The sequence below is a fragment of the Corvus hawaiiensis genome, chromosome 26 (genome assembly GCF_020740725.1).
Source record: "Corvus hawaiiensis isolate bCorHaw1 chromosome 26, bCorHaw1.pri.cur, whole genome shotgun sequence".
NCBI classification, from domain to species: domain Eukaryota; kingdom Metazoa; phylum Chordata; class Aves; order Passeriformes; family Corvidae; genus Corvus; species Corvus hawaiiensis.
Window position 1 is genome coordinate 4,277,085 of NC_063238.1, and position 17,245 is coordinate 4,294,329.

The 17,245-nt window shown below is 34.6% G+C and overlaps 1 protein-coding gene across 2 annotated transcripts in view; it reads right to left on the reverse strand.

Annotated features, from left to right (window-relative positions):
- Window positions 1-2,258: 2,258 nt before the first annotated feature.
- Window positions 2,259-17,245, reverse strand: part of RB1CC1 (RB1 inducible coiled-coil 1) — a 67,205-nt gene continuing 52,218 nt past the window's right edge. Inside the window, exons 16-24 of one of the 2 annotated variants that reach the window (XM_048286401.1) lie at window positions 15,209-15,368; window positions 12,912-13,020; window positions 12,551-12,791; window positions 10,932-10,983; window positions 9,874-9,921; window positions 6,852-6,910; window positions 4,966-5,093; window positions 3,332-3,402; window positions 2,259-2,514 (exon numbers count right to left, since the gene is read on the reverse strand). In XM_048286401.1, the coding sequence (XP_048142358.1) occupies window positions 2,437-2,514; window positions 3,332-3,402; window positions 4,966-5,093; window positions 6,852-6,910; window positions 9,874-9,921; window positions 10,932-10,983; window positions 12,551-12,791; window positions 12,912-13,020; window positions 15,209-15,368 (946 nt within the window). In that variant the 3' untranslated portion in view covers window positions 2,259-2,436. Of the gene's footprint in view, window positions 2,515-3,331; window positions 3,403-4,956; window positions 5,094-6,851; window positions 6,911-9,873; window positions 9,922-10,931; window positions 10,984-12,550; window positions 12,792-12,911; window positions 13,021-15,208; window positions 15,369-17,245 lie in introns of both variants that reach the window. The other variant, XM_048286400.1, reaches the window with a different exon arrangement.

Sequence of the window (17,245 nt, forward strand, 5' to 3'; positions counted from 1 at the left end):
GTATCTGAGGCTGGGAAAGTTTTGTCAATGAGTAAAAGACATCAAGGCTTCTTAACACTTGGCATATTAAAAGAAATGAGTTATGCTATGTGTATAACTTCTTAAAACACTTGTGACTCCATTGACTTAAGGAACAAGACTGCACCAAATTGCAGACAGAATTCCCATTTAGTTGAAGGTGATGCCTTATGGGACTACCTAAAAACAGAGGCCAGACAAAATTAAGAGAATAAAAAGCAGTTATATTTATTGAAGGGCCTTCAGGTACATTTAGGGTAGATGAAGCCACCCAGGGGCTACACCCAAAAATGGATGATGGGTCACAGGTTTCCATACTTTTATAAGTTTGGTCCATTTGCATATTGGGGGTTAATCTTCCAATTACAGCTTCAGGTAATGAAGTCATTTACCCCAAGTTTGCTCCCCCCCAGCTAACTTTTGTTTACATTTCTTGGGGCCTAAGACAGTGAGGTATCCTTGATTCCCAGGCCTAGAGAGGAATTGTTTTGTCTGACCAAGATGGGAGAACAGTAGCTAGCACTCTATATGGAGTTTAGAATTATACACTAAAGAATTGCAGGATCACAAATATATGAAAAATATAAAAGCTAAAATCCTCTAGCATCAAAGGTAAAAAATTCAATGATTAAAAGCATTACATCATGGGTTGTTGCTTTGGTTTGCTTTTTTATGCATTAAACCTGTCCTATAGATTTATGGTATTTGCAAATTTGACACTGGGCAGTACTCAACTATGGTAATACTGTTCTTGAAGAATAAGGCACATTTAAGAACTAATTTTAAAAAGCCAGTACATCAACTAGTAAATTTATCAACCAGGTAAGAATGCAACTTGACAAAATGACATTCTGTTTTCCACAGATCAATTGTCTTAGATTTATTTACTCAAAAGATATGATACAGTTACAAGCCCATGCATTTCATAAAAATCTAACTTAAAATTGTTATGGAACAAAATTTTAAATAAAGCATATACAGATGTTTCTGGGTGTTCAAGTGGACTGGTTAGTCTAGAGAAATATTATTTGCAACGTATGAGCAGAAGCATTGAGATTTTCATGTGACCATTTCTTTAGCTCTTCCTCTTCCACTCCTCACATGGAGATAAATCACAGCTGAGTAACTCTATGGATTGAGTCCTAGGCATAAGCTCATAGCTGAACTCATAATTTCACTTTCCACTGGCTACATATTTATAGTACATCCCTTTTATACTGTTATTAAAAATAAAATAAATAAGACTACATTTTAAAAATGTAGGCAGTATAACTACTTAAAAAATGTCCTTTATCCATTTAATATGCTGACAAAAGTAAAATTTCTACCTAAATTCTTTTTTATGATTACAAGGTAATTCTTGTAATTCCCAAATGTTTTTGATAATTACTACCTCTCATAGAAAATTTGGGTATTTCTATGTAATGAAACCACTGGAGAAATCACAGAGAAGCTGCAACAGATTAACATGAAATAAATATTAGAGATAATATTTAAAAGGCACACAAATACTTCAAACACATACAGTTTCAAATCTTTATTGTTTTAAAATTCTACATGTCTTTTACAATTACAATAATTTGTTACTTAAATGACTCTTGTATGGTTAATGTACAATGAGTTTTTTCCTGAAACTCAACCATGAAATACAATTTCATCAATATGATTTTTCTAAATAGATTAATACAAGACTTCTGTTTTGTTGGGAAGAACAAGTGCTTCACTTTGAACAAACGGCACAGGTGTCTTCCCTTCAGAATCTGTGTGATCAATCCATCAAAAGTGCTTTTGAAGATTGCAGATCTAACTGTGACTGATTTTCAAAATCAGTCCATCAAATTACAAGGGTTTTTTAACATTAAAGAGCATTTTCATGTAATGAAACAAGCTGCAGTAGTTATTTTTATTCATCTACTGAGGCAAACTCATGTTGAAGAAAAATTATATGATTATCTGCATGCAATGAACACCCTCTTAAATAGTTGATGAATTTTACACATATAAAGAATCTGTTAAAGAGTGCAAGTACTTTGATAATGATTTCACAAAAGGACATATGCTGGTAATAATGGTAACTAACATTTAACATCTAAATACAAGCTAATGTATATTTAACAGGCAATTAACATGGCAAACAAACCATGTTTCATGTGGCTGCCCTTCGAGAAAATGAACTCATTTGGTCCACACTCTTAAAGTTATCTGGGTAAAAAAATCGAAGCAGTTAGGGCCAGAGTTTTTGATGAATTTCTTGTTTCTAAAATGTCACCTGTTAAAAAGTAAAAGCAGTACATCAATGACGTATCTTGTCACATGACCTCAGTATAAAAAGATGGCCTGGTATTGGGAGCGATGAACGAGCACTGAAGGATGAGTCAAAAAAAGAACGGAAACAGAATGAACTAAAACTTTGTTTTGTTATACTTTCTTGTTCCATGGTACTGCTTTCACTCTGTAGAATTTTGTACCCAAAGGAACTTTGAATCTGTTTTGTGCCTATAAAAAAAAGAAAAAAAAGATTTAAATGTGGGATTATTCTACTGACTTTTGTATTTTTAAGCCGAAACTGATTCTCATTATTCAGTATTCAGGAGACCCTCAGGAGTCTGGCAAAGCTCTGGGCAGTGTGGATGCAAATACCTAACCCACTGCTCACTCACCTCTTCTCTGGTTCCCCTACTCTTGCTATTCACTGACTCAAAAGAAGAGCAGGAATAGCAGAACTTAGGACAATTTTCATCTAACTTCTTATGCAGGGAGAATTTGTCACAAGTGTTATTGATGCCATGATGATTTTTTGCCTTTTCTTTTATACCCTTTTTATATACCGTTTTATATTTTTTTTGTATTCTTCGTGTTTTTTAGCCTACATTCTTAGACTTATTTGTCAAGCTAGGAGACTAAACATCTTAGAAGCCTCGTAGTTAGGGGTCAGAATGCCCCAGACACCAAGGTCCTCTCCAGAACACATTTTGTAAACTGAGATAGAACCATCCAGGGGAAGGTTCCTCGGGGAGGGGACTCACTCGAGCCTCTCACTGGGGAATCTTTGATAGACATGGTAATTAGTAAGACCTATAATATTATACCTGATCTATTGTGGGTGTGCACTGTGGTGTGCATTTCAGTGCACTCCACCTGGACATGGTGCACCTAAGGGTCCTTAAAATAAATACCAAGGTAAAACTCCTTTCTCCCTTCTAACTGTGTTTGTAATCCTTGATTTCAAGACCAGGAAAAGGCATCATTACAAATATTAAAATTGACTTTTTCTCTATTAATCATAGATGATTTTTCATTACTATTTTCTTACCTTTTTTGCCTGGCAGTATTCCTTTTCCATCACTTTTCCTAGCACCCAAGGTCTCCTAGATGCACCTGATGCTAAAGAGAAAATATATTCAATATTTTGGATAAGCAACTACAGGTACCAGGATATTACATTATATTTTCATTAAAAGCAGAAATTCTTTAAAAAACTCAGTTTTTTAAATAAATAAGAACATTAAGTAAGATCAAGTTTAAATGCAACATTTTGGTGGCCCTTAAAACAGTAATTTGCAGTACCTAGGTCCACACCAATTTTAACCTATCACAAATACAACTAGTGTACTGAATTTCATTTTCCTCACTTCCCTGATGCAGGAACAGAATCAAGACATGGTTTCCTGAAGTAGTGAGACAGAGACAAATGTGTCCCTCAGACAACTGGTATGTTGTTTATTTTACGTGCAGTTTTCTCAGATTTGAGATTAACTCTGTTCAGCAAGTGGTAAGGAATGGAACAAGCTAAGTCCATTTGAAAACAGGTCAGTGAATTAACTACTCACAGTAACATACAAACCGAAATGGCTTTTACCTTATACATGTAAAAAAACAGTAAGGAAAGCCTACCATATTTCACACAGCTATGAATGCACTACTAATGCCATAGCTCAGAATGTATTACATCTGGAAGTCAGATAGGCACTTTCTCCTTATGTTTCACAGATGACACATGTCACAGATCCTTCAGCAGACTCAGAATCCAGTTAGGCCTTAGTGGTCTTCTGGAGACTACACAGTTATTTAAGATCTATCATCTTTCATCATAAGTGCAATCTACAGTGAGTCTGCTCAGGGAAATTATTTGGCAGCTTGTGACATGCAATAACATAGAAACTTTCACTGATAAAGTAGAATTAATATAAATTTTCTTTTGATGCATATTCTTAGACATTTCTACAAAGTTGGGAGTACAGGTGGGTTTGCAAAAAACCATGATAGCTCAAAGGTATTCCCATGAATCCACTTCATGTAGCTCATGGCTTAGTGCAAAGCACTGTTATTTTTCCTCATTTAAAAAGATTTCAATTTAGCTAAGTTTAGATAGCTGCCAAAAACAACCAATAAAGAGCCTTGAAGATTAAGGGAGAAAAAAAGTAAATGTGCCAGCAACCTGAACAAAAACAAATAAATACTGAAAGTCTTCTCTGAAAAATTTTAATAAATACTATCTTAACTTGGTGGAAAAACTATGAGCAAAAATATTGCTTGCAAATTCCCATATACTGTTGTCTACATTTTGTTATTTATTATTCATGCTACTGAGTAGTTAAAGCAGCCTGATGGGAATGTTAACAAACTCTGTGTGTGTACGAAATTGGCATTTTCTCCCTCTTTTTTTGTTTTTTTACAGCTTACTTTGAAGATGCAGGTATTTTCCCTATTTTTCCAAGGCCCTAAACATCTATATAAATTTTTAATTAAAAACGTTCCGCCTTGAAAAATATTTTGCATCAGAACAAGTAGCAAAAGCTACAAAGATAGCTGAGAACTATCTACAATACATGCTTCTTGTATTTATCACATACATATTTATCAAATCACTTAGTGTTAGAAAGTTAAGAGTGTTATTTGTAAGAGGAGATAATAATTAGAAAAAAATCTGACACTTACCACACTCACCTGGTTTGAGATCCAATGCAGCAAGGGACTCTGAGTGCAAGAAATACAAGGTTGGACTAACAGTAAACAACACATAGTTGTCATGCCTTTCGTCCAAGATAATAAGAACCAAATCGCCAACCTGAAAACTGGGAAAAAAAATAAAATCACAGAACTTAACTAAAAAAAGCACAGAAGCTTGAAACTACATTAATTACACTACATTTTTTCTCCCATGTATTGCCTGAGACAGACTAAGTTGAATGGTAACAGACATTTCCACTTGCTGCGCCAACTTATATACATTTCCTATTTTCTGAAGTCAACAAAAGCAGGCTATCTTTAAAAAGTGATTTTGAAATGTTCTACACCCATCAGCTCAAATTATTTTTTTCAAAAGAACTGTGAGTTTTGCTTTAAAATATAATCAGAAGTACCTAACAAAATACTAATGTTTCGATCTTGCATTATTTTTATTCACTGGTACTTCAGTTAACCATCACTGCACTGGGTGTTTACAAACATTCTTTTGATGTTTTAAACTGAAGCCAATTTGAACACAGAAAAATACAGCAAAAACATTTATGCAGCTTTCAATCTTAAAAGTTTTAAGCACACAAGACAAAGAAGGGATGAAGTGTTCATCTTTGATCGAATGATGAAAAGCCAAAGAAACACTGTGGCGACTACGTAAAAAGTTCTAAAACTCTGCTTTTTCCTGACACCAAGGTAACACAGGAAGCCACCAAGTTCTCATGCAAAGTTTCAATAACAGAATTCAAAGAACGACTTCTGTCTCCAAGCTTCTTGTTCCACACTGCAAATGTGTTGCAAGTAAATTATTCACCCATTAATAAAGTCTAAAATGGCTAGAAATTAAGCATTAGATCATGAGGGGACTCTAAGAATAAATATTACTACTATTTTGGGGATGAGGGAAGAAGTGCAAAGAAAGTGAAAAACTTCTCCAGAGAAGGAAACTACAGATACACAGTCAGTCAACTGAGTAAATTTAGAGAAATTTAGGTCATCATCTTTGAAGTTCATTTTTGGATTAAATAAACAATACTCCAAACTTTTCTGCCTGAACGTATTATGAAGACAGGCTATAGTGACTTAAAATCATCTGTATTAGACAGATAGATTCTTCTTTCGTAACATTTTCCTCCCCAAAAACTACCAAGACACTTGCCACAATTTTCAGATGCTAAAGGGAAAAAAACGATTCTTCAAGTGCTAACTTTGTTACAGCAAAAATGGAAATTGGTGTAATTCAAAAAACATTAACAGAATAATCTGTGCCAGTTTTCTTTCTAAAAAGGTTTTTTATATTAGTAATTTATAAGCCTAATATTAATTAAGAAGTTGTTTGTAGCTTTCACATTTTAAAAGAATACTTCTGTTTCCAGCAACAATTCTACATGCAACTGCTAACAGATTGAGAATACCTAACAAAACGTTTGAGTTAATTTTATTTCATTCTGTCAGAGCAAGCCAAGAACTTTGAAGACTTCAGGAAGGTAAGACTTCTCTTGAAATATAATACAGCACTATGCATATTCAGGGTGAACAGATTTCCTTCTATCTTTTCTTAGCATGACTTCAAGGTTACAGATAAACAAACAAGTAATCTAAAAAAAAACCTCAGAGAATTCTAGAAATTCCACAAAGTACAGAATTCAAGAAAGTCACTGACAGTTCAAAAAGGCCGTTTTTTTGTTTATAAAAAGGCTTTATAAAATTTGATTTATGCTCAACTGGGATGGTTGAATAGGTGATGGCTGAATTATAGAGATCTATGCATCTTTTCACCACAGAGCAAGAACAGAAGAATTGTAACATTCGCTACACACTTATTTTATTGAAAACATATCCATCTACTTAAATGAAATTTAACATCTACTTACTCTCTAATTGCTATTTTTTCAGAATGTCTTGAGGATACTGATGACATACTTTGGGACATCTGTAAGAAAGAAAAAAGCTATAAAGTACTTGCAAGCTATGATGAAATGTATATTGCAGGTAAGAATATGGGAAAATAATTTTTGATCAATTTCAAACAGTGCCTGTCTTGCAGATTTTATATTCACTCAGAAAACCCAACATACTTTTGTCATCCTGTTCTGTATTAAGTTTGGTTGTTTGTGGTTTGTTTTTGGTTTCCACTACAGTGCTTTTTCTTTTAACAGCTACCCTTGATTATGAAATTTCTTGCATAACTAACTTCTCCCTCATTATTTAGAATGGGGAAGTGCTTTTCAGATCAGTGCCAGTGAAGATTCATTCTGAGCATACACAAGACCTATGATCCATTCTAACACAGTTACCCAAGGGCATTAGAAAAAGCTGATGGTAGAACACTGGAGTTTAAACATGTTTATTACAATTAAACTCTAGATGTTGAACTCAACATGGTCTCTCAGTTTTTCTAGGCACTGTCACAAAATATAAAGCTTATTGTAATAAACAGAGCAGCACTCTCTGGAATAAAACTGGAGTCTATAATTCTTTGTTTAGTAAGACCAAAGAAAGGCTTCATTATGTGAGTTTTTGGACATAAAAATTATCTCCTGTATGTATAATATTTGCCTTTAATTCTGTTTGAATTAATTAATACTGGTACATGGACCAACTTTCAATAGGATAAACTAGACCTAAAAATTAATAGAAGTGTACACACAGTTTCTACAATAACTACAATACCCTGAAATGACAATGGCTAACGCTACTTCTACCTCCGAAGGAATACCTGTCCCAGTGGAGGCAAGTAGCTGGAGAAGCTGATCTAATATAAATGTATCTGTTCTATTACCCTCTGGTAACCTCCTTACAAAAAACAATTCATAATTGCTCCACAGAAACTCTGACTAGAGGTCCTGCAGATTTTCCATACATTCCTACTTCCTGGACCATTTTTACATGCTATTCAAATCTAGATTGCTCATACTTGAAGTTTAGCACATGATTTTTCAGCTGTAACTCAAATACTGTTCCCTACAGGGTATTTCCTTCCTATTGTCAATCTTGCCCCCTGCCTTCCCCAGAGGCAGTACCAGCCTGTCTTCATATGAGCTTGAAGACTATTCACAGCTCATTTTCTTCATTTCTTCAAAGAATGGGTCCAAACTGAATGCAGTATATCACAGAAAGCTCTCAAATTCTGAAGACACGTTCAGCAGTTTTCTTTACAGGATCCAACTTCAGATTCTTTTTTTTGTTAGAGGCTACTTTTCTTTCTTGAAAAAGTTACAGCTAGCATGAAATTTGTCAAATTTGCTTAGACTGTTCAAAAAAGTGTTTGAGAGTTCTCTTCAGATATAAAGACCAGGTATTTTCTTGCTGTTTTTTAAAAATGGAGTAAGTGTTAAATTAAAACACGAAATAGCTTGATTTCTGTATTTTTCCTTGATTTCTAACTTCAAGAAAAACAGAACAAACTAGAATGCTGAAAATAATTCCATTAAAACCTAGTAAGTAATGTTTTATGAGTACAACTAATAGCCTTTAGACTGAAAAAATGTTTCCCTTTCTCAGTAATGCATTTAATGTAACAGAAATCCTGTAATAACATTCCAAGTATTAGAAGGAGTTCCTTTTTGTTCCTTGCAGAAGTAACCCACAAGTTCTTCTGCAAAAGCCAGTAACCTATGAAGATTTTCACACAGAATGCCTTCTGTCCTCATTTCAAGTATCTCAATAGAAATAAACACTGGTATTTAAGTGTTGATGCGTATTGCAATTTCAGAAGTGCATTTAAAAGGAGGGGGAGAGGGAAAGAAAGATGAAGAGACAAATAATAAACTTATCTATGAAAAAACTCATTTTCTAAATAAGGAATTGAAAAGATAAGAAGTTCCTATGCCCAGTTAGAAATCAAATTTGAATCACTTTAGAGACCAATGAACTGCCAATTCCTCCTACGTGGCTAAGTATTAATCACAACAAGAATAACCTTCTATTTGTCTTGTACACAGTGTTTCTTCCATTTTATTTTACTCTGAGATGACAAGAGATCAAGAGTTTGATTCAAGAAATCTACAGAGAGCTTTAGAAAACTGTCCAATGTGTTTTGAGTTTTACTGTAGCATGAAAACTACACCTAAGTAAATCCTGTGCACTGCACTGACATTCTGAATTAAAAACGCTCCTTTAAAAATTATACTTTTAGATGTCTTGCTATCCTTTCTTACACCTGGTATGAAATGTAACTTCCCACTATACAGATATCAGTTCCTACCAAACTTCTAGGTATCACCTGTCACTTAAAGAAACTGAGATCACCATGGCCAGTCCACCCAAAGGATGTGTCTGTTTCCTACACACACAGGAATTTTTTTTAAGACTTAATATTGAGACCTGCTAACAAGGATAAACTGAGAATAAAAAAACAGGAGAAGAATTTATAGTCCAGGGCCCTCTGTCACTACATTCTTTTTCCTTCCATAGGCATTTCCTGTATTTGAGCATTTCATATGGTGGCTGCCTGAATTTCCAGCTGCTAGGCAGAATTAGTTTCACACCTTACAAAGCTGAGAGGTGCAATTTTCCCAAGCCAATCTAGAAGTTATTGCTAACATTCCCAATTATGTTTAAAGTGCAGGCATATTTACCTTCTTGTAAACTGGCCTTTGATCTACTGTTGCTGAAAACTGAGTCATGGTGCCCTGGAAATTAACACCCCCTACCCCAAGCCTGGATGCTCTGTGTTCTTTGGGAAGAAGTCACTCTCCAGTCCTGTGAATCTTCTTCCAGGAGAAGACTAAGGACCTCTGGAAGGTTATGAGGTTATCTATTTACCACTTGCCTTAACACTTAAAACATTTCTTAAGTTAATAAAAAAACATTTTTAGATTTTAACAAACTTAAATTTTTAAGCTTTTCTTATTTTCTCATGAGGCTTAAAACATGCATTGCACAAATACTTACCAATCTTTGATTTAATCTCTTATTTTCTTCTTCTTTCAACTGCAAAGTCTAAAAGAAAATCTTAATCTGATTAACTGGTTATTATACCTCATACAGTACAAACATAAAAAAAATAGTTGTTGTACAACTAGAGCCCAACTACTTGTACAATACCACATCTTTCAGTGCTATAACAATTATCAAAATATCTTTTGAAAAAATACACGCAAAAAAAATTTAAGTCTAGCAATTATCCCAGTACTACAAAACCCACTGCTAAACTATGTTTACCTCCATACTCATACTTTTCTTTCAGTTAGAAAAACATGTCACTGACAGAATGGCAAAAGAAATGTAATGTATTACTATGTTATAGCTTCTGCCCATGACAAATCCTATGTAATCAGATGACAGAATAAAGCATGTATGTGCTTGTAGTCAAAAACATCCAGGCAGCTGCATCATACAGTGTCACAATCCACTAACAGAAAGCATTCCTGTTCTTTATTTGGTCACAGATTTTAGTCCAAGTGATCCTAGAAAGCCAAAAGCTAAAGACACCTTTTTTCTTTTTTATAAGTAAACTTAAAAGACAACTGAGATGAAGTTAGATATGACTGAGCAGTTAAAAATTACTAGAATCTGAAATACTCCAATGTAACTACTAGGGGTTAATCTCACATTTTACCAAGAATACAGCCTACAATACCCACTTCCATGAGAAACTAGTCAATCAAAAGAAACTGCAACTTTTTTTTTCCTATAGAAATTCTCTGGATCAATGATCTGTCACTCCTAAGAAGTGGTATTACACTATAGTCATTCATACTAAAGCCTACATGAACACAACAAAGATAGGCCAAGAGTAATCTTTTAACTGTTATCTTCAATTACTTCAGTGAATTATACTGATCCAAGAGTACAATGAAAAACATTCCCTGAAATCATATTTATAATCATATTCATAATCCTTGCAGACACTATATTGCATCAGCGTATATAACTGACCACAGCACAACTTCACATGTATATATTTTTTAAGTACTTAGTTGTAACACTTAACCTCACAATCTACTCACTCTTTCTAACAACATTATCCTCTGCTTCTCTTCAGACATATGGACATTTTCACTAAAAGAGAAAGAAAATGGATAGGTTAAAAATGAAACTTTTCTTCATATCAAAAGTTATCTTTTCCATACCCACCTGCCACTGTCACTCAGTGAAGAGTGTTATGTATTTGCTAGCACAGAGGGAACAGCATAGAAAGAAACAGTAAGAATCAGCATCAATATTTCTGGTTGGTGTTTTGGATTTTTTTTCTTTTCTTTCAACCAATGAGGTTCTTTACTGCAACAAGCCAGTGAATTTTCAGTAATCAATTGGTTTATCAAGCTACATGGGGGCATTTCTTGGTATTTTGCATCATTTTCAAGACATCAGGATGAAAGATACAGCTCTGCATGCTTTGACAGTTAACCGCCAATATTGCAATTCAGCTCCATGATGTCCCATTTTCCTAGTCTGTAGCTTAAAGGCTGCTGGGGAGTAGCTTGAAGTGCCCTAGTACTCCCTGGTAGAGACACTAAATTGAACTTGCTACTTGTTGCCATTTACATGCAATACACTGAGCACTGGGGCACAATATAATAATGCTAATATCCCAAGTAATTTCTTAAGAACATAAACAGTAATCTGTAAACCAGTTATAATGTATTTTAAAAGCAGTTTAATAGGGGAGAAACAATTTATTTTCTAGTCCAAATAGATTTGCTTGCAAAAAGAAAATGGACAAGTTTTGGGACAAAACATGCTACAAATCCAAGCAAAATGCTCAGCAAAGCTAACAGATTAAGCCATACTAATCATTACTTCATTTCAGTTAAAAGGCTGTTTAGCTCTCATGTAATAGGAAGCAGTCAACAGAAGCCTGTGAAAGTTTCTGTCTAATCATACACTGAGCCATAATTTTTTTGTCCACAAGCTTTATTTTTTTTTTGTACATCTGTTCTCAGAGTGCAGGACTAGAATGATTAGAAACAGCTCTTTTTCTAAAGATAGGATACTTCCTTGTTTTATTATCAGTGCAAGTTTAATTTGGCAAGCACAAACTGCTTTCATCCTCACTTCCACAAAGCTATTTAGTGCTCTGGGTATGTGATTGTGAGTCAGGCAGCATCGGTTGTGAAGGACACTGACTAAACTTAATGTTAAGTACATCTAACAATTCTGCTTTTACTCCTCTGGTAAAAACCTTGCTTCTCTTTTGTGCTTCCCAGTCAGGTTCATTACTTCTGTGAAAAGTGTGGAGGAGAAGTCTGGGGTTCTTCAAAAAGCTAGTAGCATTGAAGTGAGACACTGTTCAAAAGGTACACCAGTAACATGCAGCCTCCCAGCTCATTCACTATTACAGTTTGACTTACATTTTGTATACGTAGGTAAATTCTTTTATGTCATGATTGTGGTGCCAAGTTTCGCCTTGAGGCTGCATACTTCAAAGTCATCAAACCCACACATTCCTGATGATTGTGACACCACAATTGTACGCACATGTACATTTAAAAGAATATTTTCAGAAGACCATCAAAGGCAGGAGGAAAGTTAAACATGCTCATCTGTACTTCACACCACCCAAGAGCACACATTTCCAGAACGAGAGCATGCTCTGAGTATTTCTACTCTAATGACCCATACTTACTGCACAGCCATCATACTGGTTTCCATCGTGGAGTCCATTCTTCCTTCAGCCCCAAAATCAGCAACCAATCTGTCTGTGTCAGTGGGCACATCAGCTGCACAGGCTCCACAAGCTTCTGACACTGCTGCCAAGTAGGCTGATGGAGAAAAATTACTACTTCTCAGTTTATTAACTTCTTCTTCAAGCTGCTTCTTCTCTTCAAGTAAGCGAGCACGATCTTCAGAAAGTGTTTCAATCAAATCTATGACACAAATAAACAGAATTTCTTTTAATTACAGCAGCACTAAGGCTGAAAACCAATCTGTAGAGAATGGAACAGTCCTATTCGAGAAGATGAATACTTCTTGAGAACTTTGCTTACCCTTATCTTTTTCTTGCTGTTGTGTAAGCACTTTTAATTTGTCACTAAGATCATTAATTATGTTTTCTTTTTTCATTTTCTCTCTTGCCAGAACAGTGTTAAAGTTGGTCTGAAAACAGAAAGGAAGTATTACTGAAAAAAGAAATGTACTGTAAAAATGTAATGCAAAATAGTACAAATGACAGCATGCATTTCAGTTTTCTGCATTATAATTAAAAAAGAAATTAAAACTTTTTAACTTATTGCTTTGGTGAAGAGATAAAATGCCTGTACATTTTATTTTTATGTTTCTCTGTAAAACTTTTTTTTAAATTAATTTCATTTTTAACCCTCTAGTTCCCTCAAGCCTGATACACTAATTTAAAAAATTCTAAGTTGTGGGTTTTTATTTAAATATAATACTTTATATTCCAGTTAATGTAAAACAGTTGAACATCCTATATTTGAAACAGTTACTTGAAGGATTAAAATTATTAAGATAAATCTGAACTGCACCAAGATATGTTACATACAATGAAAAAGAAAAATACTGTTATCAATACACTACACACTGAATTAAAAATACATTTCAAGTCGTGCATTAATTCTTCAGTGAACAATTAATTATTGCAAAAGGTACACATGAATCCTGGTTAATAGCTTGAATAGGTGAACATAAAAAGAGGCCAGCATAGCCTTCAGTACCAGTCTGACAAATCTTTCTGCTTCTTCAATCCTTCTACTGACCATTATGCCCTAGGCCCTTTTAGGGTGCTGCTGAAGAGACAAAACCTGCCAACAATCATCTATTTAAAGGATATTTCAAGTTAATTTTAATTTTTCTGTGAATTTTAAGATTGTCTTGATATATGTCTATCAACTCTCAGTCTTAAAATGCAAACTATTTGGTGGGCTACACACCTTACATAGGGCAGAGCAGCCTTTGTTATACGTCTGCATAACAAAACTCTCATACCACAAGCATAAGTGACACCTCTAAGGAAACTTCACAGAGGAAAGAAAACAAAAACCAAAAAGGACAGAGGCTAAATACCCAAATACCCAAAACATTCAGTAACCAGCAGAGCCAGTGAAGTGAACTGTCAGCACTGACTGATACACTGTTTATCTGGGTTTGGGGTATTTGTTTGCTTTGGCTGGAGTCTGTTTGAGGGGGAGTTGGGTTGTTTGTTTGTTGTTTTTTTAAAAAATTCCAGCTTTCCCTGGAATTTGTTGTCAATGCCTCAGAACCATCCCTTCCATGTTCTCCTGAAAAAATGAAGAATACTATTAGATAATGGGGAAAATGGAATACTGAGGAATATTGTGATGAAAAAATAAGTCTAATGATTACCAAAGTAGGAAAAAATTCCTGTTAGATTTACTACATAAGGTTAACTCCAGTATTAACACTTGAAGGCCAAGAATTTCAATAATATTTCTTTCTTTATAACCATCTGCAATTTTGTGTTCCCTGCACCCAGTGATTCATAGCATTCATTCACCAAGCTGGCTGATCACCACCCTGTCTCTTTGTCCTTATTTGATCCTACCACAGCCACAGTAAGGAGAGGTGCTTAAAACAGAAAATCCTTTCTCAGTGTTTAAATGCAACAAAGCTGTAGATAATAGCTGTTACTAACAGAGATTTAATTTAAGAACTCAAGACTCATCTACAGAAACTAAGAGGCTCACGATGTTCTGAAAGGAAGTAAAGCATGGATACGGATGTAAAATATTAATCCAGTGCAATGTGATTTTTGTATCAAGATGTGGCATGCATTGTGGCTTTAAGTTTATTATGTAAAATACAACATACTTTGTTTGAACCTCAAAATACACCATATTTATGCTTTGAACCTCGAAACACCACCTTGTCCACGCTAATAAACTTTAAAAGCCAGTAATCAGCATCCCAAATCAATCAGTATTTCAAATAATTAATTTAGTGTTGTCCACAAATTTTGTAATAACTGGTATCTTTCTGCAGTTAAAGAGATAAATGAATATAAATTCCAAGCATTTAAGCAAAAGAAATCAGAAAAACTGAATCTGGATTGCCAGTTGTTTGATAATTGGCTTGGCCTTTTGGTTTGTTTTCAGTGGGTTTTTTTTGGTTTGTTTCTTTGCTTTGGTTATTTTTTAATGCTTAAATGTTTGATTCCATTGACACATTGTATTCTGGCTTCAGATAAGTACATAAACTTAGAATGTGGAAGTGTTATACAGCAAAAGAGAAAATGCTACTCTAACTTCAAAACACCAAAAGAACACAATTGTCATGGGAGCAAAAATAATTTTTAAAAAATCAGCTTTACCTGCTGCTCTGCAGTGAGAGATGTCCTGATGTTCTGCATTTCTTCATTCTTTCTTTTCTCTTGTTCTTCAAGTTGCTCTAAGAACTTCATTTTTTCTTCCTGAAGCTTCTCCTGAAGTTCAGCAACTAAGCTTGATTCAGCAGTTGATTCAGCAGGAGGACTTAAAAGAAAATGTTTAGGCTTTAAATTTGCAGCATATACCAAGCCCCACAATACATGAAATAAGCACACACGCAAAAAGTCAGAAGTTTATTTTGACACATTATTTCTGAAATATTTAGTAAGTACTGTATTACAATTAAGCCATTACTAACTTCAATTCTACTTTTTAATCATGAACATCTCACCAATTCTTACTCTTGGGCATTACGTTTTTTTAGTGTAGCACAATGGCTTTAACTTTGAAGCTTTGTTGCAGGGCAGAACTTTTGTTTATACTTTTTCCTAACATAACAGAAGGTGTGGAAAGTGGTAAAAAGAACAAACAACGATTGACTTCATGAAGATACTTAGTATGTCAAAATGCAGAGCCTTCGGAACTATCACATAATGAAAACAATTCAGCAGTAAATCCGATGTTAAGGAATCCAGACGTGAAATTCAAAACTCTGGACTGTAGAACCTGAAGGACAGCACTAATGATCGTGAAGGAAACCATAAGCAGTCACAGAGGCAGGAAGGATAATGACCTTAAATGGCTTTTGAAACAATGTTACATAGGCCTAATATTTTTCAGCACTGAAGCAAAAAACTAACTGCACTCTTCTCTGCTTTGGCTTGAGTTATCAAGAATCCCCCCTGCAGAACTTTAGAATAGAGAAACCCCTTTCTTGGGCAACATTTGTGAAAAAATGTATTATTTAAATTTCCATTATTCATCTGCACCAGAATCATACTTAAACCATACTGACATTAAAATTAATCATATTTAGACCCAAAGCTCTTAGCTGAACTGTACCAAAACAGGAATCATCTGCCTTTCAGATGGGCTGCCTGGACTACTGACTGCAAATGACAGCCAAGTAAAGGATATTGCTGTTCTGCAAAGGATGCTACCACATTACCAGTTTTTATATCTCATCACTGTAACAGGCAGTAGGGTTAGATATTTAATCTGCAAAGGTCTTAACAACTACAGCAACAGTGACAATGTCTATTGTTTTCAAGATACTAAAAGCATCTCTCTTCAAATTGGGGTTTCTTTGCAAGCAAACACTTGCACTATTCTATGACAAAGGAGGTACTTAACAATACTGTTACTGCTCTACCACATGGGCATATACTGAATATACAAACTATTGTGCAGCAGCTAAGCACTCAAAAAGCCCATAAGAAGCTTTAAATAAAAGAGTTCTGAAAGCCAGCTGAAGTTCTTGGAGTGGCTAAAAAGCCTTTGACATTCTAGAAGTCAGAAGTAAGATAAGCAGGGAAAAGAAAGTCATGAAACACTCAGGCAAATCTTTCTTTGTGCCACTGAGAAAACATTTTCATGCTTGATTAAATTTCAGTTTATTTCTAAATGAAGCCCAGCTAAGAGAGAGAGAGATAGCACGTGCTCTATGGAAAAGCTTCACTACTTATGATGGTCTGACAGAAGTGGCTGGAAAATACCAAAGCAGTAATTCAGTTTTCAAAGCAGTTGGGATTCCTATTCCGCTTTTAACACTTTACAGTATTATAACTCTTTTAACTAACCAGCAGAGTCTTTCAAATTGCTTAAAAACAAATCATTAAAGAAATTGTGGCTTTCAGTTGGCTAGTACTACACAGTGTAGAAAGAGTAACTAGAATTACAAGTGCATTGCAGTTTTATTATCTTTCCTAATCAAAATTACTTCATTTTCAGACACACCAAACCACGTTAATTTTTATAACATGGTAATGCATGGATAGCAAACATTTCTTTGTTGCCTCTAAATTTTTTTTTTAGTTTTCATGGAAGTTCAAAGACTAAATTCTTGACACCAGTGCAATACCCAGGTCAAATTTAACAATCCCTTTCTCTGTCTGTACCTTCTGAATGGCTAATGTAACATT